This window comes from Pempheris klunzingeri, chromosome 4, assembly GCF_042242105.1.
Source record: "Pempheris klunzingeri isolate RE-2024b chromosome 4, fPemKlu1.hap1, whole genome shotgun sequence".
NCBI classification, from domain to species: domain Eukaryota; kingdom Metazoa; phylum Chordata; class Actinopteri; order Acropomatiformes; family Pempheridae; genus Pempheris; species Pempheris klunzingeri.
Genome location: NC_092015.1, coordinates 15,846,658 through 15,872,533, shown reverse-complemented (window position 1 = coordinate 15,872,533; position 25,876 = coordinate 15,846,658). Strand labels below are relative to the sequence as shown.

Below are 25,876 nucleotides of genomic sequence, written 5' to 3'. Positions count from 1 at the left end.
TGCACTGCATTGTGCCATTTTGTGTCCTCATATCACTGCGTTTCATGTAAGCATATGCTGTGTGTTTTCATTGTGTGCACTCGTGACTTTGAGCGAATTGTGATATATTTTATTTTTACGCAAGTCCCATTCCAGCTCAAAGCAGAGATAATAACATATTTGGAGGGTTGTTGGAGATTACAATGATCATTATGATAAATATTCATTTGCTGTATGCCAAGATTATACAGGATTATTATTGTGATATTGAGTCCTCTCTCAGTATTGTTATTTCCCCACTTGTTTTGGCTCATCTAGACAGCTGTCCAATATAATAAACTGCAATTCATTGTGGCCACCTGCTGCTTGTAGGATTATATTAACTTTGAAACTCACGCCGAGAGGCATACTTACCCTATTCAAAGCTTTACTCCATCATTTTGTGGAAAAAGAACTCTGTGTTTTGTTCCAAGCTATACAATTGATAAATGGTGGTGTGTCCTCAGATGAGTTGCATTCAAAACAAAGTTCTGTACTAAACAAGACGCAATGATAAGTTACATTTAGATAAAATGTCATTATCAACAGTGTCTCTCACGATGAAACTGACTTTTTGTTCTGCATTTTGCATTTTGTGCAAACATATTGTGGTAATAAAAGATTCTGCAAATGCTGGTACTGTTTTTTTGTTTTTGTTTAAAATTTTACCCGCAAAAATTGCAAAATATAATTTCCCCTTGTCCCAGGTATGGCTTCAACCTAGTACATCATTAATTCCCTCTTTCTCTTTTTTCCTTCCCTTATTCTCTGTTGTCTAGGTTATGCAATACTGCAGGCAATTATGGAGAGAGCGGGGCAGAACGGATGGCAGGTCAGGACACACACAAACACACACGTTCCTGGAAACAAGCCAAAAAATACATAGACACACACGGTGCATACACATACTTACACCCTTGTTTTTATTGTTAATTCCTCAAACACAGTTGTTGACTTGTGGTTTGCATGCATGACCTTATTCCTACATGATATTTCTGCATGTGCACATGAATACATGCATGTATGTTAACGCAGGTGAGTGCTATCTGTGTGGAGAGTTTCAATGAGGCGGCATACCGACGACTCCTAGAGGATCTGGACCGACGTCAGGAGAGGAAATATGTCATCGACCTGGAGCCTGAGAGACTACAGAGCATCCTAGAACAGGTAATATGTAGTCACCAAAATAATCAGGCATGGAAACCCACCCTACCTCAATGTGCCAAATTCATGTTTATGCTAAAGATGAAAGAATTAAATTGATGATTAACTACGTTTTTGAGTTTTTATTGGTTGTTACTGTGATGTCACTGTAACATCACATGATGCATTACTAAACACTACAGCCCAAGCTACAGTACATTACAAGATTAAAAAAATCTCTATTAGCTTAGTGCAACACAGGGTGGTATTTGACAGTACAGCATTTTAGATGATTAGACAGTGCTTTAACACATGCCTTTTATCCATGTTATTACGCTAATTGAGTCCCATATGAATGTGATCTGCATTTATTTATACCATTTTGTGCTCTCTTTTCCAGACAATCTTTTTTGAATGAGTAGCAACTATAGTTGCTGGTTGGCATATGCCTTGTGAAGCGGTGAATTAGAGCGCAAAAAACACGTCATTCCAATTTCATTTTCACAACAGAGCTGTCTCTATTGAGAACAATTTAATTATTCATAACAAGTGTGACAACAAGTCTATGTAGCATCAAAAAGGTGGCCTGTAGCCTGTTATTTATTGGTCTGAATTGCAACATCTTAAAGGATCTCAAAGGATAAAAAGTAATTTTGGGCCCTATTTTTACATATTTTGGGTTCTAGATGTAATGTAATGCCTCCGCTCGCAGCCGAGAACAGGTGATGAAGAAGCTACAGTGTCGCTAAGGTTGGCCTAATCCTTCAGGGCAATTGTGCCAGATCAAAGTATGTCTACTAAAAGAGCTTGTTTTTGCCCCTGACAAAATCAAATTGTTATTCAAAGTGTCTGGCAGCATTATAGAAAGGATGCAAAATGGATGTGACACAAAGGACATGGAGGTTTTTTCTTTTCTATACCCTGTGTTCTAAGTTGTCTCATACCATCACACATTATTGTTAAATGTGTAACATAAAGTAATGTGATTATAAGTGGAAAATGACAGTTATACAGATAGTTGTTTAAATTGGAGGCCACGCTGTAGTTTCATGTGACACTGTTACTATCGCTGAGATTACTACAGACAGGGCAGAGATTGTACCACTGACCTGAATTTAACAGCACTTAACTCTTAATAATGAAGAACAACCACACCACAGTCACACATTATTACCACTTTAAAACACAGTTAAGGGAGTACATTTTTTTGGCTAAGTAATTAAAACCAATGACAATTTGAGTAAGTATAACTAAAATCATGCACAGTGTCCAATATATTACCCTACTGTTTTTTTTTTTTGGCATTGCATTACTGTCTGCTTTCTGTCTGCTTTGCTCAGCTAGTTGCAACAGCACTCCTTATGCTTTCTGACATCTGGTAAGAAAACAAGATTTGAGTTTTTCCCCGGAGTTCATAATGGGGAGTGAAAAATGTGACTTCCCCAACAGCTACATCAGTGGATGATTGCAGTAAAGCACCATACTGTCCACACAGTTACAGCAAGCACACTGAGAACACACAAACACATGCAGTGCATGGAGGCACACACTCTGACACCTTACACTCGTCCAAGTTCATTAGATTATCTGTCTTTCTTGATGGTTGAGCTCTGACAGGTGCCGCAGGTGTGTGTGTGTGTGTGTGTGTGTGTGTGTGTGTGAGTGTGTGTATGTCGCTGTGGTCTGTGTGTGGATGTGTGGTGTGCGGTGTGTGTGCCCTTTGACTCAGGTTTCAGTGTAACATCCCATTGGCTCTGCCACCTGTCATTACATCTGATCTTCTCTCTGCACATCCGACAACCTCAGTGGCACGCACAGCTAAACACTCACCCACACACACACACACACACATACCTCTCGCACACAAATGGAGGCTAATCTGTAAAATGCATATCAGTGCATAATGCAAGCTACAGGCACATGTTAAATGCATATAGTCTGACAGCTACGCGCAAATATACATCACTAGCAGCATCCCAGCCAGAAACACAGACAGTTTTTAAATTGGCTTCTGTGATGAGTGAACAGACAGACGGAGACATTCACACAGACACACTGATACACACACAAGTGTATACCAAGACAGGCATACAGGCACAAACACACTCCCGTCACAGTGGGCTCTGCAGTGCTGGCATTGGCTAGCATCCCTGCTCTGAGACAGAGACTGCTCTGTTTGTCCGCCCCTGCCAGCTGCGATTTGTGTGTGTGTGTGTGTATGTGCGCATCTGTCTGTGTCAGTATATAGCTTTTGATTTGCGTGGGTGAGAAAGGAGAAATTAAAATAACGTATTAATGAGGTTTATGCATCAGGTTCAAATTAATATGTTCACACAAATAAGCGCGCACTCAATGTATCTGCGACAAATGTTGTCAGTAACGCATGCGAATGTAATTCTTGTTACAAAATGTCGCTGCTTGTGTTGGCAGCCCGTCTGCATTGGATCTAGGCACCTCATTAATGTCATTACCAAAACAAGGTAGCCCGTCCCTCTTGCAGGATTCAGGAGTGTTTTAAATCAAGTTGGACCAGACCAGTTAACAAAGCCCTAAACTAGAAAACACATTGAGGACTGAGGACAAGTAAAATCCTCACAGGCTCATCACTCCCTCTGCTTTTAATCAGTGTAAGAATATAACCACAGCCACTGTTGAGTGAGGCGAGGGAGCCACAGGTGAGAAGGAGTTTCCATTATTTGTAGTTCGTCTTTCCCTTTTTAGCTCCCTGCAAACTAAATCAAAACTAAATCAAAACAACTTTTAAGTTCTCTTTACAGTGAACTCTTTGGTCCATTAATCAATTCTTACTTGTGAATCCTACATTTTCCCTGTTTTGTCACACTACATGCATTGTGAGTCTCTCTCTCTCTCTCTCTCTCTCTCTCTCTCTCTCTCTGTGCTTTTCTTTCCAGGCTGTCAGTGTGGGGAAACATGTAAAAGGTTACCATTACATCATAGCAAACCTGGTAAGAACTCTTAATGGTATTGCTGTTAGCTGTTTAGTCAAGTGTTGGTGTAATGTCTTGTTTTCTTTTTCAGTATGTTGAAGAGACACGACAGAAGGTTATTTGGCAAGCAGCCACACAAAAAGTCTGCGTCTTCAAAGACGACATTATATGAGACATGTTTTTACTTCCCCCTACTTTGACATTGAGCCTGTCCCAAGGCTGTGTTTCTGCAGTTGTTAGCCGAAAAACAAACCACGTTTGGCAGTTCCATATTGAACTTTTAATATTCCCACCATGGTGCCATTTTTCCTTTAACTTCAAAATTAGAGCATTATCATTCTCCTCAGTCTCTCCTCAACAAAGTCAGACCTGCAGGAGGTTGCTGGAATTCACGTCAGTAAATGAAGTATTGCTTCAACCTTAATCCCTGAAATCTGTTCCGCAGCAGTTCTCTCCAGGACAGTGAAAAAGGGGCAAGTGAGCTCAGGTCAAGCTAGATGGGCTCTCAGAGCTTTTAGCAATTAGCATCCATCAACCCAGGGTAACCCTCACATGTCTTTACTCTCTACCTCTGTCTTTGGCCCATTCCCAAATGGATCCCTCTCCACAACCACTTCTCTATGAAGTGTCACTCTGCATGAAGACACACAAGCAGCTGTGGAAGCCACTCCATATTAAGTAGGAGTATAAATAATCAGGCAAACTGAGTATGTGGAGTAGGATTCGTCAGCAAAGGTGCACACATTCTGTCAGAGTACCGCACTCTGTGCTTGCATCATCACTCCTTTCACCTTTTCTCCGTCTTTGTGTTTTTTTGTGTGTCATCTCTTCTTCTCTTCAGGGTTTTAAGGACATATCTCTGGAGAGGTTCATGCACGGCGGGGCAAACGTGACTGGTTTCCAGCTGGTCGACTTTAGCAGGCCTATCGTTATTAAACTGATGCAGCGCTGGAACAAACTGGATCAGAGAGAGTACCCTGGATCTGAAAGCCCACCTAAGGTGATAGAAATATGCTTTCTCATCCTTAAATACACATATTGGACACTTTATTCAGGAAACAAAAATGCATAACTTACTTTAGAAATGTACCTAAAGCGCTTTTCCACTTCCACTTCCACACGCCGTCAGTACACCCACATATACACCAAAACAGTGTGCACAGATACACACAGATATGTGCAGTCCACACAGACACACACACACACACACACACACATACACGCACACACATTAAGGGGTGATGGCATTGGTGTGCAAATTGTTCTTCAGACTTGACCTGAAATTCAGCACAGAAGCCGAACACACAGCTTCTACAAACAGGTTACCAGTCACAGGGTGATGTGCTGCATTCAAACTATTCAGAGTGTGATGTGATGCATTTGGTTCAGCTTCTTAGCCAATCAGAGTGTGACCTGAGGATGTCGGAGAGGTGAAGTGGCCGATCTTACCATGATTGAATGCATAAATTCCACCATAACTGTGTGATTTCTTGCCAAGGTGAACATGAAGCATGCAGGTTCTTCAGACAAAAGACTTCTTTGTCACGCCTGTGCTGCATGATTTACCTGCATAATATCTCTTCCTTTTTCCTCTCCCTCTCTCTATCATATTAGTGTTCTTCTATTCAAACCTTCACAGTCCCCTTTTCCTTTCTGTCTCTGTGTCTGTCTATCTATCACCACTCAGCACACCTCTCTTGGCCAGGCGCTGACTTGATTCCAATTGCATTTGATTTGTGCATATATTAACTGGAAATATGTCCACCTACCTATTAAAAATACATCATCCTGCAGCTCTCTGTCCCTGGCTCTTTGGCTCACACTCCCATGCGTGCAGCCACTCACAGAACACACACACACACAGCGTAGTAACTATAACAAGGTGATGCTGTGTATGAGTCTTTCAACACTGCAAATATATACATTGATGGTCATGTACTTTTATTATTGGAATGTTGTTTTCCACCCAGGGACCACACTAATTGGCTAATCATCATTCTCAGATTGATCTAATGAATTCTCATTAATAGATGTTGACTGCATTAATCAACCCTTACTGTTTATACAACAGTTAGTGTGTTAATGGAGGTACACTTAATATGCATGTTTGTGACATACATACTGAACATGCCTCGACTTACAAAATAAAGTTAAACACAACAGCAGGTCTTCACAACTTTCAGCATTTTGTGAGCACCTATGATAAAGGACACTCAAAGTTTCTCTTCCAACCACAAAAATGATTTTTACGTGTGCCTTTTGGAAACAAGGAAACGCGATTTTAATGATTTAACACAATAACACAGAACCAGATATCTCATGTGACAACACATGCCTCCAAATTGCTCGAGGCTAATTGGTACTATGTGAAGATCGAGCTCAGTTAGCCTTGAGCCAACTCGCCTCAGGCCAAGTTGAACTCTGGTCTAATAATGTGCAGTGTGAAAAGCACAATTGGGACTTTTCACACTGGAGAATGGATTTTGAACTGGCTGCTTTTGGCCATCAATCAAAATCTCTTAACCCAGCAATTCTCACCTAGGTTGCACTGAGATTTTGCTGAAATATAATGAAAAGGATCAGTGCCCTCGCAAAGTAATGTTAATTTTATTAAATTCAACCTTAATACTTAAGTCACAGCCTTTCTTTCATCTATTCCTTTTTATACATATAGCCTAATTGCAGGATCAGAATATGAATTGTTAAACATCTGGCTTGACGTATTTAACAGACAATGGGTCTGCTTTTATCAATATGTGTCTATGTGTAAAGCATTTCATATTTTCCAGTGCAGAGCTTATTTTATAAATTAAATATGTGTTTCCAGTTTTACAGTTTTAAAGCAGTCTGAATTTTTCATTTCAATTTCTCATCTCATTTGACAAGAAGAAATAATGAAATAGTTTCATGTTTTTCCATGTGCCATTAACCCTGCCTCCGCTGTCTTGTGTTCCCTGTAGTACAATCTATGGTGAGATTATTTAATTTAAAAGGCAGAAATGTGTCTGCAGTCTTTGCTCTGGATTGCAAATGGCTTCCTATATATAATCCTGGTAAGCGTCACACATGCATCAGGCAAATGGACACTCACACAGTTGTCCATGAAACAATGGTGACATGACCCTGTTAAACTTTTGGGCCACATTCACTTCCTGGTTCTTATTCTGATCGATTGACTGATTCCAAATCAATTATCTGATTTGTATTATCTACACTCCAATATTACTTTAAACACACACACATATGCATCTGTCTGTTTTTAGCTGGTGTGATGTTTAGCATCTTCACTAACATTTGCTGCTTACAGCTAAACACAAAGTAATGCTGAGGATGATGGGGATGTCCTTAGCTTTGTACTGTAGGTATTTCATCATAAAGCCAAATGTTGACCTGATAATGGTGCTCCTTATGCTTGCAACACTGCTTTATCTCCCCCAGGTCATTTCACTCATTGTTGCATGTGTGAATGCAGATATGTATGTATGTATTGTATGTAAATGCATTGCATACATTTTTTATAAACATTAGTTTATGAGTGAAAATTGGAACATTTGCATTTATTGTATATATGATTTATTAATCTGGATCCCTTATATGAAACAGGAAAATAAACGTGTATTAGGTGATATATTTCATCCTGTTTGAGAGGTCATATTTACAGAGGAAATCTGTTTTTACTTTGTGGATTTTAGCTGAACCCGGTGATGTGATCCTCAAAATATTACCCAGAAAGTGGTGTTTTTGAAAGCCAGTACTATTTTCTATGTGTCTCGAAGGTGTTTCTGTCCTGCCCCCGACAGAAAGTAAGAACAGTTCGCTAGTTGGCTCAGTTTTGTCGCTGTTTACTTCTTGATTTGGATTCTATAGTCATCATCTGTCAGTGGCACGCCTAAAGGCTTCTTTAGTTTCAAAGGGGATAGATGAAAGGAGGATGACATGGTTGTGCAGCCTTCCAAAACACACCTTTTGGGATACAAATCAAGGGATGTCAGTAAGAGAGAAAACTCCCTGCAGAGGCGTGGAGAGCATTGACAGACTCTCTCAGCCGACTTCCCTCTTTCCTCCCATTTTCATCTCTCCACTTGTCTTTGCCATGATGTGAAGGCAGCCCGCTGTGTGTTTGACTGCCTCTGCCTGTGTGACGCTGTGTGTGAGTGTCTGTGTGTGGGCTGGGTGGGTTTGATGCTGCTGAGTGCGTGGTGCTGTTCCCTGTCGCGTTATGTCTTACCTTTAATGAATTTGTTAAACAATCTGTCAAGATCACCACTTTTAAGAGTTTCATTAGAGAACGGATACTGATAATCTCTTACCCTTTCTCTTCCTCGCTGTCACCTTTCAAAGAAATATTGAATTTTTGTAATTTATTTCATCTCGCTTCTAAAATGCCACAGCCTATTTCAGAATATAACCAAATGAAGCCACATTTATAAATCTTAGGAATCTAAATTTCACCATCAAAAGCAATTCCCCCAAAAATGGATTTAATGAATAAATGTACAATATAATTTAAATATGTATTGATGTCATTCTAATGGCCCAGCGACTGTATCTGAAAACTATAAGCCTGTCTAAAACTGGTATTATTGTGATGTTACGTTTACAGTGAAGTTACATTTACAGTGGTTTTACATTTACAGCGTTGCTGATTGATGTTCACTGGTGTTAACAGGGGAAGTCAAATAAAAGTCAGAGCAGTGAGATCGATTGAGAAACAGGTCAGCATGTTTGCATACTAGCAAGGTTAGCGCATATGGATTTAAGATGGTCTGATGCTTGATGCAGTAATACTGCTGTTGTCTGAGAATATATTGGTCCAATTTTAGAAATAAATCACACAAGTTACGATAATTTAAAAGGCCATTTGATGTTGATCCTGAGCACCTTGTACATCAGAAATATTCAGTGGAGATTTACTTTAAAATACATTTGGGTTTCCAACATTGAAATGACTGGACTGGAATACAAATGTGGTATATATTGCTTTTAAAGGCACATTTATCACCCACCACCAAACTGGCTCTGGAGTTGATTGTCAGTTATTTAGCAGGCTGAAAGCCAAATCTTTTTCCTGATGTTACAGGTTTGTTCATAACAGTAGAGTTTGTAAAAAACAAGAGTAAAACAGGTCAACATTATTGACCAGTATTTTCAATTATTTTAGAAATGACCACTAAATTTGATATTAGAAGTACACTAAATACTGATTTCAGTCTATAGTTTTATAAAGACTCACTTCATCTTTATTTGGCTAAAAAATAACACATTGGGCCTTTGGCTATTTTAAGCCCAGGATTCAGTCAAAGTCACTGTCAGGTTCCAAACAGGGCCTCATTAATTTTTTACAGGAAACTTTTTAATGCATCTCTCGCATTTCTTCTTTTTTTTTTGCTGCATTACCTGAGAACAAATTCTACGACAGGATTAATTTCTGTCATACTGTGTACTTGTTTTTATTTGCCTGTCAAAGAAAAACTTCTAAACTTTTTTTTAAATGAACACATTCCTTTTCTCTCGGTTCTTCAGTATACCTCATCTCTAACGTATGACGGCGTCCTCGTGATGGCTGAGGCCTTCCGCACTCTTCGTCGTCAGAAAATTGACATCAGTCGCCGTGGCAATGCTGGTGACTGCCTAGCCAATCCAGCTGCTCCCTGGAACCAAGGAATAGACATGGAGCGTGCACTGAAACAGGTTGGCATAAGTTTAACGTTGTAAAGTTTAGTATGGACAGATGCTGAGACAGATGTTCATAAATACACACACACACACACACACACAAACACACACAGTCATTAACAGCTGGCAAGCAAAAGGAGAAAATGTTCCTCAAATCCATGCTGACTTATGTTTTAAATTCGTGTTGGAACATTGATGGAACATTGTAAGTACATTGTAGCATTTGTATTGCTGTAACATTAAAAATGAGTAGTGTATGGCTCGCACCAGCCATTACTCTAACCTTAACATAATCGTTATTCTAACCTTAACTCTTCAGAGTCTCGGACCGCCCGTCGGCGTCAAAGACACAACCACAAAGAAAGCAAGCTAAACAGTTTTAATGGGAAACACAAAGGTAAAATGAAAAGTAGTAAAAAACGGCCATTTTACCCCAAGACTCTGGAGGGTTAACTCTAAAACCAAATCTTGACTCTGAAATACCTGTTAATCCTTTGGAAACAGAATTTTGATTATTTGACAATTTTTTTTTTCTAAAAAAAATATATAATGTTACATACAATTATGGTTATATTCCTTAAGATTGTGATAAAGTCAAATTCAGTTAGTAAGTAAGAATAATTTTCTTTGTCAGTGGGGAGGAGAAACACCAGTTGCTCCTCTGTCATATTTCTGACAAAGATGCTAAAGGAGTGTTTGTTGCTCCCGAAATTCTGGGACTTGTAGTTTTAAACCACACTTCCTGTGACGACCAGACTAAAATCTTAAGGATTACAACTTTAAAGAAGGATTTTTATTCTGTTCTTACTGTCATTGTTGCAATAAATCCAGGTGCGCATTCAGGGTCTGACTGGGAACATTCAGTTTGATCACTACGGTCGGAGGGTCAACTATACCATGGATGTGTTTGAACTGAAGAGCAATGGACCACGCAAGGTAGGCTCTCATCATGGCTTTTCTAACAACTTGGAAATTAAAACAGCACTTGACATTTCATTTTCAAAGACACGCCAAACAGTGCCTCTAGTCTTGCATTTACATTTACGTGTCACCACACTCGTCGTTTCCTGCAGGCAGCATTAGCCTGGCTCTTCACACCAGAAGCGATTCTGCTCCTCTGCTCTTTTCTGATCACATTATTTAAGAATCACAATGATACTAGTGGTGATACTATCTCTAATACATATGGTGAATGGGCAGATTTTGAACAGGAAACACAGGAAAAATTGCAGGAATTGAAACTTCATGAGAAATACGGAGAGAAGGGCAGCGAAATCAAAAGTGTTGGAAAGCATGGGATGAATATTCTATCTTCTATCTATTCTATATATTTCATATATAATATATAATTTATTTCATTTATAATTTGCCGGTGTTGAGTGGAGAAAATGGTCCAGATGCTAAAAGCATCACTGCAGATTGCAAGTCAGCCTGTGAGCCACAATTCACTTCAGATGTGGTCAGCGGCCAGTGGACTCAGCAAACACCACATACATATGTGGGAAATCATAATGCTATTGTGCAATTACATTTCCATTTTCAAGTTTACATTATCATTTTAATATAGTCCCCCTTGGGTCTCCATAGAAAGGACATAAGCTGTTACTGTTAATTATAATACAATTCCTGTAGTTTTTAATGTGTGCAGAATTTTTCTTGTTTTATCCCTTCATTATGGTTCGTTGATGAAACATTCATTCATTTACTGCATAATTATCTCCATAATTCATAATTAATAACTTTCTGAATGCAGTTATAAATATCTTTAGATAACTGCAATTGAACCTTTGCAGCTTGTGTTTTAATAGCTTTTTGGAGCGTTCATTGGAGAGCAGCTCCCAGAAAACCTGGGGGTACATGAAACTCTGCAGTGATTCTTAATTCTTCAAAATAGCAAAAAATATGAGGTTAAGGCTGAAGGCTGAAAATACTCATAATTTCTCGTTACTGGAAAAAAAAAAAAGCATACATGTAGTGCCTATAATAAAGAAATAACACCATGTTCCAGCTTCTCAAGTGTTCCTTCGACAGCAATGTGTGTTAACTGAAAGTTCTTGGCTCACACTCAATATCTCTCAATATCTTCTACAGTTCCAGTGGGAAATCTGCTAGAGTGAGCATATTCTGTTGACACGTTTTTTTTTCACGTCTTTTCTTTTCCTTCCTTTCTATTCATCTCACACAGGTTCTATTTCTTTTTTATATCTATTTATTTGTGTCTTTGTTTATCTTATCATTGAAGGCGTTTCATTTTTGCATGAATTGTGTTATAAAGACAGATTGATTATTTTTTCCTTTTATCACTCTCTCTGTCTCCTACCTCTCTGTTCCTCTTAGATTGGCTACTGGAACGACATAGACAAACTTGTGCTGGTCCAGAATGAAAATGCTCTTTCCAACGACAGCTCAGCGATGGAGAACCGGACAGTAGTTGTGACGACCATCATGGTAATATACCCTCAGACTTCTTTAGTTTCTCCATAGTTTTGTTGCTGCAGAGATTTGGGGGAGGCTGTCCTCCACCACTGACAGTCAGTCTTTACTAAGTCCACAACCTATTTTCAACAAAATCTTGCTCTCACCTCGCTCCCACCTGATTTTCCAGCACATTAATGGTAATGCGAATTGATACAAATGCAAATGACACATCAGGTGTACAACAGGTGATTAAGGTAACAACTGCTAGATAACAAAAAAGAATATTTTTTCTTTATTTTCCAAGGAAGATCAAGTGTTTGTCCAAGGAAGAGGATGACCTTAGTTTTCAAGGCAGCAGTTTTGTTTTTGGTTTAAAATAGTTAGATAGTGTAGTGACCAATGTGTTGGAGTTCAGGACCCCCACAAAGGGACACATCTAATGGGTTAAAAGTTGATAGTGTAGCAAATTGTTTTCATTTTTTTCCCCCTTATTATTCAGATAAATCAAGGAAAAACATAACATTCACTTTTGGTCATCCCCAGCTGACAATTATGCAACCCATGCTCAGGGATTAAAATGTCTTTATTTTAAGTGGTCGCAGTTCCAAAAGGTTGGAAAGTCGCTGTACAGTCACTGAACAAGTCATAGACAGAGTTTAGGGTTGAAGCAGGAGTTTACCTTGCTTAGTGGCCTTGTAGGATACATTCAGTGTCAGAAAGCCAAAGGTTGAAGAACGACTGTCACGTGGCCGAGTTTTGTTAACGTCAAAGAAAAATCAGGTTGGAGTCGGGTGAGCTGTAGGAATTGCAGTGAGCACTCAGAGCACAGCCAGGAGGGAGTGGCACTTGTCCAGCTGGAAGATTACTCTAATGTCTCATTAGCAGGCAAATCTCAAACTGACCTCAGATCACCATTGAGAAGTGACCTCAGTCCAGTCTCTTCTAATGGCTTTCACATAGACACCGGTCTGCAGCCCAGTATAATTATTCCTCTTTTTTCTGCAAACACAGATATAAAGCAGGGCTAAACGGTGGATTTGTGCACATCCTTTGCTTACATTTGATTTCACTTCACCCATCTGCTGCCTTTTTATGGTGACCATCCCCTTCCTGTAAATGCAATCAGTCTAATTCAATTGGGCATGCAAAATGATGCAAGTGAAAGCAACTCAAAGGACTAATTTCAGCCCGGAGATAAAACAAGCCACAGATGCTTGAGCGTTGGCAATTCAGCATTTTGTTTCAAGCCACATTACTTCATCCAGCAAACTCCCAAGTATGACCAAAATATCTGTAGTTGTACTGACACTGCTGTAGTGCTCATATAAATACCTACAAATGCACAACTGTTGAAAGATGTTGATTTGATAATACAGGGAAAGGCTTCAGTGCCCCCAGTGGCCAGAAGTGGTAATAACCCATCAGGTCTGCACAGAGGAAAACATCCACACATGCTGCAGGAAAGAGTTCAGGAAAATGAATTCAGCCGTACTAAATGTCCCCAGTGAAATCCCCGCCTCCAGACATGCACACTTCAACTGGCAATGTATTAAACCTCAGTGCAGCGGGTAGTGTGTTTTCTACAGCCAGGCCAAAGACAAACATGTAAACAAAATCAAATGAATTAAAGGACAAGTTGTTATTCTATGACAAAATCCTGTTCTGAATATTTGTATGTTATGTTAATATACCATTACTGTTATAATATATCACACTCTATTGTTGTTCTTATGGCTGTTTGACTTGTGTTTCTAATTATGTTCATTCTGTGTGGTTTTAAAAGAGATGAGTGTGCAAAACAGAGTTTTGCGTTACTGCATACATCTTTTCGATGTTTGTTCCTTCCCTATTTCTTCCCACCCATTTCTGTCTGTCGTGTGACTTTTTCCAACACCACTATCCTCTCTCTCTCTCTCTTTCTCTGTCTTTGACTCCTTCCATTTCCTCAACCCCCACTCCTCTAATTTTTACCTCCATACCTCCCCCTCCTGCATATTTCTCTGTGGATGGTGACCTCAGCAGGCCTTGGCTAACGCTAGTTCAGCCACCTCCTCCTCTTTGCAGCCTCTGATGATGAGGAAGCCTCTGCTGCGACACTGATGCCGGGTCTGCAGACAGAGCAACAGACTGACACACAGACTCACCTGAGTCACAAACCCTCGGGAAAGAGGAAAGGCAGACTGATAGACTGAACGCCTCTAAAGATCTGTACAAAGACTCAGTGTGCTTTGTTTTTGTTTTGTCTTGAAGGCTTTTTTTCTTCATTCTTATTTTGTTTGAAAATGTTAAAAATGTGTGAAAAGGCGATTTCTTCATGTAGAAGTTCTTTGCCCTGCATTAACACAGCAACAACACAAAAAGGGACTGAACACATGACAAGGAGATTCAAGGCCGCCATGATTTGAGCCTATGAGGCACTGGGATGCCTTGCTCACTGCGCTCATGTCTTCCTCTTGTGACAAAATCCACAGTTGGACAAGATTGGATTCTGTGGCTGCTGTCAAGATTTGACATTTGGCCATACAAAATCACTGGACCATCAGACAGCCCTGTTAATTCACATTCTTTTCATTCTTTTTTTAGGGCACCACACTCACTGCCACCTTCTCTGTTACACTGCAGAGTCACTTGGGGACATTTATGCATAAAAATTCACAATTTTTCTACATTTTAGCATTTTTCTTCTTTTTTTTGAGTGTGGGGAGAGAGTGATGTATGGAAAGGTCTTAGTGTCAGTCCTGCATTTTGCACACCTTTAGATACCACTCTCCCTCCCTCCTTCCATCTTCATCTCTCTGCCCCATCATTCTGTAAATCTACTCTAGTCAACTCTTCTTTACTGTATTTCAGCTCCTCTTCACCTGAATGGAAAGGTACTCAACACTAGGGGCGCTTGTCTGAAGCACAACAGATACCCACTCTTACAAGTGTTTCAGCTTGTGTGTAATGTAACTGTTACACTAACACTGTAGCCGTTTTATCAGCACTTTCAGCACCCAAAAGCACGATTCGAATTAGGAATACAGTTTTACTACACACTGACATGACACTAGAAGGGATATATAAAATATACACTCAGCTATCAGCCACACTGAAAACCATTCGTCAAAGCCCTCCCATAATAAGGAATAATGTATACACACATACACACACATACTTGTATTTATACAAACACAGTGTGAATGAACAAAGTGCATTGATGGGCATTGATTGTTGAGCCTATTGGCATTCACCTTTATAAATGTGCACTTGCTGTGCTTGTTAACATAGCCCCAGAGGAATGACAATCTCTTGTTATGCTTTGCTTTGGCCTTAGTAAATCGCGGAATACAAAATGCCCCATTAGTGATTCGTGTGTTTCGCTGGCTTTATTATGATATTACATTATAAAAACATATGACTTGTAATCAATGGAATATGCCTTTAAATGTGTTTGTATGATGGACGGATCATCAGAAAGTACAGCAGGCTCAGGTGCAAAGCAGAGCAGTCCATTCGCTGTTAAACTTTCTCCCACAGTGGGTTTATAAATGAAAGGTCAATGCTCCTATCCCACAAGGCTCTTCATCAGGATGCAGGACTCTCATACACAGAGATGAAGATGGGAAATTGACATTAGGGAGGAACATTATTCATGTGATCATATAAAGTAGGTCAAAATACATAGACAGAAGACAAAATATGCAAGCTTCTAAAAATGTAGGCTTTGGAAAAAATATATATATGTACTGTAATTGTGGTAATTAATTAATGAATGAACTGACTGACTGAAACAGGCTGTGGCACTTTTGTCTCTGGCTATTTGAATGGATTGCTGATGGCTGATTAAATGTCTCTGTGGTTAGCTAACTCGTTATGTGATAGTCTGGCTTTTCAAATGCTGAACTGATTAAGTGTCTGGTTGGCAGCCTGCATGAATGACTGGAGTTAGGTGACTGTCCAGTCTGGCGCATGTCTTTTTCACTGACTGGCTAACTGGCTTACATAGCAAGTCCTGTCTGCCTTTTTGGCTCCAGTGTGAAGTGTTTCATGTCTTATCAGCCCCAACCATTTGCTCCTACAAAGCTGTTCTCCCTCTTTTCTCCCATCCATTTTCCCTCTTTATGTCTGTCTTTTCATCCTGTCCCCTCTCTTGCTTTCTGCTTCTTTTCCTCCTCATTTTTTTTCATATTCCTTCTTTCTCTTTATCTCTCCTTTACATTTTCTTGTGTTCCTATCTATCTTCTATTCTCCCAGTAGCTATCAGTTTGCATTCTGATCTGATGCTTGATCTTTCCTCTGTAGTTTCATGCAACCAACACGCTCCACATCCCTCTTTCCATCTGCATTTCCTCCTATGTCTCTGTACCATCCCCTCCTCCCCTCATTCTTTCAGCCTCCTGATCTTTGCTCCTGTTACTTTCCTTTTTCTACCCTTTTTTGACTTCCTGGTTTTTCCACACCCTGACTCATGATGCCACATGCAATATCCAAACCTGAGGCTTTTTCCCCAGCAGTAAATACATGGAGTAACATCCTGCACACACATATGCGCACTCACATAGCGTTGGCATTACTACCTTCACACTGAGAGAAAGGCGTCTGGGGCAAACTGATAACAAACCTTAAGGAGGCTTTAAAGTAAAACAGTGCCACTGTTGGGCGAGCGCCCACTGCTAAGTGTGTGTCTGTTTATGTGCGGTTGCTTACATAATACTAAATTAACTCAACAAAGTAGCCTGCTCTGATTTCAAACACTTGACCTTCTAACATGATAAACTTGAGGCTAATTTGATGGAGGAGGCGACTGAGATGGAGGCATTTTTCTTGTTAGCACACATTAAGTAAATGATTCTCCTTCAGATTCAGTGATTCAAGATGAAAAGTAATTCAAATACAGTCATAATCATACAGTGTGGGACTCAGTCACCTGTTTGTGTTTGTGACCCACCTGGACTTATCAGTAAAATTCACCAGAAACATTTCAGTGCACTCTATGTACAAATTGTAACTCTAAATAAATATATACGCTTATACGGTTATTATTTCCTACCAAGAGTTCAATGAGAACATTGATACCACTCTCATGTCTGTGTATGTAGTGGTTAGCTTAGCTTAGCACAACGACAGGGGGAAAATTTGCTCTGTCTAATGGTAAAAAAAAATCCGCCTACCAGTACCTGTAAAGCTCTTTAATTAACATGTTATTTCTCATTTGTTTAATCCTTTTGAAAAAAAAAGAGTAAAAATGGCAACATGGGTGTGGTGGGCCAAACTATTTCTTGGGTGGGAGCTGGAGCTTCATTTTTATGGACAAACAATTTTATCTTCTCATCCAACTCTCATCGAAGGAAAGTCAATAAACTGGTCAAACTATTCCTTTAAAACTCTTTTTGATATCTATAAATGAGAAGGCTGAAGTAAGAGTGAATAAGTAGCGCTTATCTTTCTTCTCATTATTTGGGTAGATAATAATCTCTGAACAAAGTTGTCCATAACGTTTAATTTAAATGGTTTCAGATTGTTGAATTTGGGTTTCACCGTATCCAAAACGAGTGCCTACAGAACTACAGCGTTTTAATGATTCTTAACAATATGATCATGGCCATCTGGTAACAGCATTGTCATCATATGTTCTTTTCAACTTGCTAAAAAATAACCTTACGCAAACATTCCCTCATTGTCACTGTCAGTTTTACTTAAACTCAGTCTGTTTTATGTTTTAATTCTCATTGAAGCGCACACCGAACACTACAGGTAGCTTAGTGTCACCTGAAGAAATACACTAAATAATCTCTGCCACAAAATAATCCTTCACACACATGTTTTCTCACAAACGGTTACATCACATTTTTGTCAAATCTACTTGATGGGTCTCCTGGCAGTTAACATCACACCTGGTTGGAGAGCATCAAGTTTATGATTGCAAAACAATAAACACCAAGTTAAATAGAGTTTCATCCTGTATTTGGTATTCAGAGCAAGATAACTGTATTTTAGATGTAAACAGGAATTAGGTTACGACTTTGAATCAAACTGATGTTGTCGTTTAAAAAATATTTTTCAGCTCACTTCATGTCTTCTAGTCTTTCCTCCTGCCTCATAGTTGTGTTGATATATTAGTGGGAATTTACTTGAAAGTATTTTGCTGTTCATTAAAATTATGATTCATGGTGAGTCAATGGAATGAGTGCCCTGGGACCTGCTAATGTCCCTGATAATGACATTTTAGGGGAAATGGCTTTGTATGTTCTGACTTTGAACACAATGGGGACAATTTTGTATTTGATGATAATGTTAGTAATAAAAGTGTAACGTGTTTGAGAAAAATATTCAGCATAAATGAGGATTGAGGACCTCATTTGTGCGGTCGGTTTGGGAAGAAATGTATTTTGTTTTAACAAATCTTACATTGATGACAGAATAATGGTTTGTAAGAAATGTGATAATGCAATGCTTGGGGTGTTTGCTTTAAAATGTGTGTTTCTTTCTTAGCCTTCCATATGTAAATTTAAAGTCATTCCATTATTTTTGCACATGTACACACATGCATTTACACGTCCCACAGAACGCTGCATTTTAAAACTTACAAAACATTTAACGGACCAGGTAGAAATTGGTATAAAGCCATTCTAGCAGCTCTGTGAGGCTGTACTCTGGCACAGCTGTGCTTTGAGCTAAATCTTCATATCAGCATACTAACATGCTCAAAATGACAATGATAGTATGATATTTAACATGTGCAATTCTTAACCATGTTCACAATATTATCTAAGCGTGCTATCATGCTAATGTTAATTTACTAATTAGCACTGAACACAGTGAACAGCTGATGGAAATGTCGTTTTTGTCAGTTTTGAAGGTGTTCAGTCGTAAATTAAAGTACTGGACAAACGTTTCATAAAAGGAAAACTACTTTTACAAGAAATAACGCATCTGAAAGCATCCAAGCCCATTGAATAACCATGTTAAAAGAAGATCTCCCCATTTTACTTTTTAGTCATATCTTTGTTTAATGAAGAGAAAGAGGATCAATTTATAAATCCAGCTTCTTTTCGTAGGGTATGTTTGTATGGTTCAGTTTCCATTGTTCTTTTAAATCCCTCTGTCTGCCTGGTTCTGATCTCGGCTTGCTTTCCATGTAATTCAATTTCCTGGATTGAGGATTGCTCTGTCGATTCCCTCCAAATCTGTGTCAGAGTGATTTTATTGCTCATTTGACCCCTTTTATAACATGTCAGTTGACAATCCTCTTTATTAAACTGTACTTGTTTTCAATGTGAACCAATTTCCTGAATGAAGAATTCAATCCAAAACATGTTATCATTCTTTATTGTGTTTTATGATCTTCATAAACCGTTTCATAGCTCGGGAGTGTTGGATATTATAAAAGCTTGTTTGATTAATTAGATGAGATTAGTCTTTGATTAAAAAGGGTTTGATAGCATTTTAATAGGCTTGGTTTCAGTTGGATTACAGGGTGAGCAGCCTGAGGCATATTACCATAACTCACTGCTCCTGATAGATGCACTGTCACTCAAAGGTCTGTGTGTACATGTGTACATGTGTGTATGTGTGTATCTTTCCTCTCTCTGGATATCCTATGTATGTATGTATGTGAACGGGTGTGCATGCTTGTCTGTGACCATGCTTATGTGTTTGTGTGTGTGTGTGTATGTATGTGTTTCATTCCTAATGTACCCACCATCTCTGGAAACAGCATTAAACTTTCATCATTGTTAATTGCTCGCACAGAAATCCTTCTACCTCTTACGACACATTACCAAAGCAGCAGTCATCCTCTCTTTTTCCTTTCTCTTCCTGCATTTTTCTTCTCTCTTGTACATTTCTCTCCTCTCAGCATTAGTGTTTTACTGAGTCAGGTGCAGGTCCCAGTGGAGACATATAGAGTCAGACACAGGCATAAAACAAGGCACTAGAAGTCAGAAATACAAGGTATAAAACATCTACCTCAGACATGGCCCTTTAAAACCAACTGTAATATTTATCCCATTTCATAAACTGTTTAGCTATCAAATGTTCTGTTTCTGCTGTGTGTTGTTAAAGGTGGATCTACCTAAAGATGTGTGGCTCTCTGTTTCACTGTCCTACATGTACACACAGTATGGTTGAATCAATGTAACCATGTGCATGCATTTCAGAATCCTAATGTTATGATCAAAGCTTTGCTTTCATAGAGGCTGGTGTCCAGTGTACTATGTTAAAGCAGTATTTAATTCTGTGTGCAACATCGCATCGATGTATTTCATAGAGCTGTGCTCCTTTGCATATGATAAAAAGAGTAATATGTTTATTTTTCACAGGAGTAGTTTTCATTGGTATCATTTTTCTTTGTGCTGTCTGTGTTTTCCCCTCGTAGAATGTTTACAACCAAACGCTGGCTCCTCTTGATACATTTTCATTTTCTTCTCTCAATAATCACTGCTGTCATGTTCCTCCAAACAGTTGTGTCTTTCTCCCCTTATGCTGGTTTTGTAGGAGGGTCCCTATGTGATGCTGAAGAAGAACTGGGAACTTTATGAAGGTAATGAACAATATGAGGGATACTGCGTGGACTTGGCCTCTGAGATCGCCAAACACATCGGAATCAAATACAAGATCTCCATTGTACCGGATGGGAAATATGGAGCCAGAGATCCAGAGACAAAGATTTGGAACGGCATGGTTGGAGAGCTTGTGTATGGGGTAAGTGTGGATTCAAATCATCTATCCAACTATTGATTCATCTGTCAGTTATTTTTATGAGTTATTATTTCATTGTTTATAATACCAGAAAATTGCGGAGATTTCCTACCACAAGCTCTGAGATCCCAAGGTGATGTCTTCAAATGGTTTGTTAATTCGGTTTGATTCAACTCAACTTCATATTCAGTTTATTTATACTGTAGTTCACATCACCCTCAGTCTCAGGCACACTTACAGCTTTGAAATACTCTACAAAAATTAGAACCATAACTAGACCAACCTCTCTAATTAAAAGAGACCCAACGATTCAAAAATTCAAAATTAAGGATTCAAGAATCCCCAGATGAGCAAGCATCAGGCGACAATAACCAGGAAATACTGTCCTTTAATGGGAAGAAACCTCAGACAGAACACAGCTTACAGGTGAGCGGCTTTCTGTGGGGGTCTGTGGGAATATGATGAACAATGAGCAATATGACAACAGTGATAATAATGAATATATGAATAATAATTATAGACTAATAATGGATAATGATTAATACTAATATAACGATGTGCCATGAAAGCCAGAGAATCACAGCCAGGTGTACCATGACCACGATCCACAGGATCCTGAGAGATGAGAAAGCACAATGTGTTACAGCCACAGCTGAAAACTGATTAAATGTGTACTTTTTGTCAATAACCTTTTTTGTGAATTACTTCAGAATAACAATTTACTAGACACACAGGGTAGGAGAGTATAATATGTTGAATTTACAATATACTGCAATTCAATACATTATAAAAACATCACAAATTTCACTCCTCTGGCACAGCCTCAACATAACTTGAACATTGTAATCTTCATAGGAACCATATATTCTGCAGGGCTGTTCCATTGCATTATATTTGCTCCTGCTGTTGTGTCTCCACCACAGGCTATCAAGCAATAGCTGAGAAATGCTGCAAATAACTCCTATGGAGTGCATAAACTTGTCTCAGGCTCTGCGTTTCCTTAGTTACCATGTCAGTTTCCTGCAGAGATGCTGTGTCTCGAAGGGTTCACTTATTTCTGGAGAATTTGCCAAGCTGGCTAATTATGCCATTGACTCCCATGCACGGTGTGAGATTTCACATTGCTGTCTCGACGCAAACTTTATCAGCATGCAGAAGACAATGTCAGTCTTCACTTTGCGGAAGAGTGAAAGTGGAGACGTTACTGCAGAACAGCGACAGAATTAATAAGCCTCCAGAATCCGTATAGTGGAAGGTGACGCAGCAGAACCGCTGCATTGACTAATCAGGTCTGATTTGTTCCAAACACTCGCTGTCCTTTCTCATGACTCTACTGCCACATAGAGAAAATACATTTGTAGGATTTCAGCACTTTGTCCTCTACTTTGCTCCGCTTTATATCGGCATGCCCTGTACTTTCTGTTTTGTTTTTGTGACTTTCCTCTTCTCTTCTTTCATCTCATGTCCTATTGTCTCCTGCTCTCTGTCTCCAATTTATTTAATCTCTTTTTGTAGTGCATTGTGGGCTTTTGATATTCCTCTCTTCTTGCTGTTTTCTTTCTATTTTGCTCCTGAGTTCCTTGTCTGTCTCTTGTTATTCTCCTTGCATTGTAACTTCCTCACTCCTTGTAGCGAAGGAACACTTGTTATTTGATATGCTGTTATTGTAGCAGTTCAGTTAAAACTGCAGACATTGTTTACATGCATACGGATACTCAGAAACAGATGCTTGGTGTGCTGAAAAAGTGATGTTTTTGACTTTTCCACAGATTTCGTGTGTGTGTGCGCGCGCGCGTGCATGCAAATGTGTGTGAGACTACTTTATATTCTGGCAGTGTCACTTTCATGCCCACATATGAATTACTTCTCTGTCACTCTACTGGTTTTCCTTCTACCTTCTCTATCTCTTTCAACTCTTCCTTTTCTTCCCTTTTGTCGCCCACGTTGTACCTATTCCCTTTCTTTGCCCCTCTTATTTCCTTGATTCACTAAGTTGTGTTGCTCCTGCTTCAAACTCCATTCATCCTTACTGGACTTTTTACCAGTTCCTTGTGTTTTCATTTTTATTTCTCCCTCCTTTTCTCTTTTCGTTTCACAGTGTTTCACAGACAGTTTTTGCTCACCATGACTCACCTGTTATTCATGAATTGCTGCAAATAAACTGCACAACCAAATCAATAAACTAAACACATTTACTCTCCACCCCTTCTTTGCAGAAAGCAGAAATTGCCGTGGCCCCGCTGACCATCACGCTTGTGAGAGAAGAGGTGATCGACTTCTCAAAGCCGTTCATGTCTCTGGGAATCTCCATCATGATCAAGAAGCCCCAGAAATCTAAACCAGGTGTTTTCTCTTTCCTGGACCCACTGGCCTACGAGATCTGGATGTGCATAGTGTTCGCTTACATTGGAGTCAGTGTTGTGCTGTTTTTGGTGAGTGATTGTTCACATATAAAAGTCATCGCTCGAGTTAGATTTATGGGCTCTAACAGTTTGTCTTGAGTTTAGAGATGAAAGACTAGATGTCTTATTTGACTCACATGCTAAAAGTATTCCTCATTTAATTCCTCATTTCCTGTTGATTAGAAGCCAGTTTGATCAATTTTATTAAAATAGATCCATGAGATGAGACTTCTTACTACTGCCGGATGATCTGATGATATAATAAATTAGATTGGTCATGCATCTTTCTTTTTAGATTCCACTGCATGTTTGTTTTATAAATTATAAAAAACCGTTCAATAAATCAATGCTGTTAATACTTTACAATATATACACAAAAATGTGAGTAGTTACTAAAATGAGAACAACTTTTTTCATTAATGAGTCATTATATATCTATACTACTTCACAAATATCTGACCATTTACCCCTTTTGCGCCCCTCAAGTACAGTGTGTATATACTGTATATATATATATATATATATATATTCATAGTTAATCAGGAACTTCTAATGACGAAAGTGGTTGTTCTTCCAGTTCACTAATACTTCTGAACTAATCATTACCTAATGATTCATTAATATAGTGTTTCCCAATATGTTCTTTGGTAACTCATCAGTATCAACTATCTACTTCTCCATTCAGGGTTATTCAGGAACTACTCATTAACGCTTCATTAATAATCAGGTTGCTCTTCACTCGTTCCTGAGGAACTACTCACATTTGTTTCAAAGAGTTACGAATTTTCTAGTAACATTACCTTTACCCCTCCAACTGTAATGCCTTTTACAATGCTGAAGAAAGCTTCTGTGCAGGAAATCATTTGATACTTAAAGGCATCCAATTGGGCAGAAATTACATCACAGACAGCTCGGTCATGTGACCAAAACCCCGACCCCAGAGTGTCTGCATACACAAGAATTGTACCCCATTAGAATAAGTACATGCATTTTGATTTATTGCTTTGATGTAACTGCGCTGGTCTTTCTTTATAGACCTCTGCGGGATCTGTGACGCGTATTTTATTTTCACGGTTTCAGGTGAGTCGCTTCAGCCCGTACGAGTGGCATGCAGAGGAACCAGAGGAGGGCACAGCGGAGCAGGGCCCCACCGACCAACCTCCCAATGAGTTTGGCATCTTCAACTCTCTCTGGTTCTCACTGGGAGCATTCATGCAACAGGGCTGCGACATCTCACCACGGTGAGGGAGGGAAATGGTCTGTGTGTGATATTTGTGTACGTGTGTGCGTCAGACTGAGAGAGAAAGAGATAGTATTTGAGTCTGTAAACAGAACGTGTTCCTAACGGCTGGTTGTAGCGTGTATCTGTCTAACTGTCTGGGATGTTAGAGTGCTTTAGTATTTGGCTGTGGTGATTCAAACTTTTGACAATGTGAATCACTGCTCTTAGCACTTTCCCAGCGTTCACTGAACTGGACTGTTTCCCCAAGACAGTGTGCTATAAAAGCTTTAGATGTGCTAGAATCACGGGGATAGGTACTGTAGACACAAACCTGCACAAAAGCACAAAAGTGAGAAGAAAACACCTACACATAGTTCAGCAGTCATGTCTATACAGGTTTGCTATGGTTGGAGATTTAGCAGTTTGCTAGATGTGTATGAATTTTTAATGCACCACTGAAGAGGCACAGTCCGGCTGTATTTTTAGAATATTTATAAGAATGTGGCATTTTATTATTGATAACCTGAGAATGCAGTTTAGTGAAATATTCATGGCCATCATCCTCAAGACCTTTAGGGAACAAATCTAAGAGGCAGCACAAGATGGAAAAGAGTGATAGATGATGAGCTGAAAGAAGAGAAAGGTGTGAGAGGCTGGGCAAAACGTGTGCTTGCTTGAGGGAATAATAAGAACTGGTGGAAAGGATATGGACGGATACTACTCGCGTTATCATAGGCACAGAGTAGTTGCACATTCAGATGAACTTTTAGCAGTTTTGACATTTTGATTCTGTGTCTCTGCCATGACAATGTGCAACATTCTTGTGTATCTTGACTTTGGTGACACTCTCAGTGAGAGCCAGTCATTGCTGTGATGGCTTGCTCTCAGTGCAGGCACTGCTCCAACATGTTATAATGATAAACACACTCAGTGTGCCCAGTGTAGAATGAGGCTTCCTACATTTACTTTTCTTTTTGTTCCAAATATACTGTTATTATTATTATACATAATTTTATCCTGTAGGTGGCCAAAATACTTAATGTTCAGTATTATTAACATATATGATATATATATATATTCTTCATTTATTTAAATCAAGTAATCCCCTCTAATATCACTGACAAAGGCTAGTCTAAACAATCTTTTTTCTCAGTTCAATGACTTTTCTTCTACTTTTAAATCTAATTTTAAAGCTAGTATCAAACGTCTCTACTGTATTACCATTAGCAATTCACTTTTGGAAAGAAAACAAAAGTTCTACATCAGCTGCTCAAACTTTACTTTCTTCCTCCTCCTCTTTTGCTCCTCTGCCCTTCTCGTATGCTCTTTCATCCATCTCTTTCACACTCTCTCTTTTCCTGTCTCCC

The 25,876-nt window shown here is 39.2% G+C and overlaps 1 protein-coding gene across 1 annotated transcript in view; it reads left to right on the top strand.

The window, feature by feature from the left end:
• gria4a (glutamate receptor, ionotropic, AMPA 4a) overlaps nucleotides 1–25,876 on the top strand; it is a 96,243-nt gene that overhangs the window by 41,255 nt on the left and 29,112 nt on the right. The window contains exons 4-13 of the mRNA XM_070829943.1: nucleotides 798–850; nucleotides 1,054–1,185; nucleotides 4,074–4,127; nucleotides 4,951–5,109; nucleotides 9,633–9,800; nucleotides 10,617–10,721; nucleotides 12,123–12,233; nucleotides 20,682–20,888; nucleotides 23,102–23,317; nucleotides 24,368–24,528. Of these exons, the coding sequence (XP_070686044.1) occupies nucleotides 798–850; nucleotides 1,054–1,185; nucleotides 4,074–4,127; nucleotides 4,951–5,109; nucleotides 9,633–9,800; nucleotides 10,617–10,721; nucleotides 12,123–12,233; nucleotides 20,682–20,888; nucleotides 23,102–23,317; nucleotides 24,368–24,528 (1,366 nt within the window). The remainder of the gene's footprint in view (nucleotides 1–797; nucleotides 851–1,053; nucleotides 1,186–4,073; nucleotides 4,128–4,950; nucleotides 5,110–9,632; nucleotides 9,801–10,616; nucleotides 10,722–12,122; nucleotides 12,234–20,681; nucleotides 20,889–23,101; nucleotides 23,318–24,367; nucleotides 24,529–25,876) is intronic.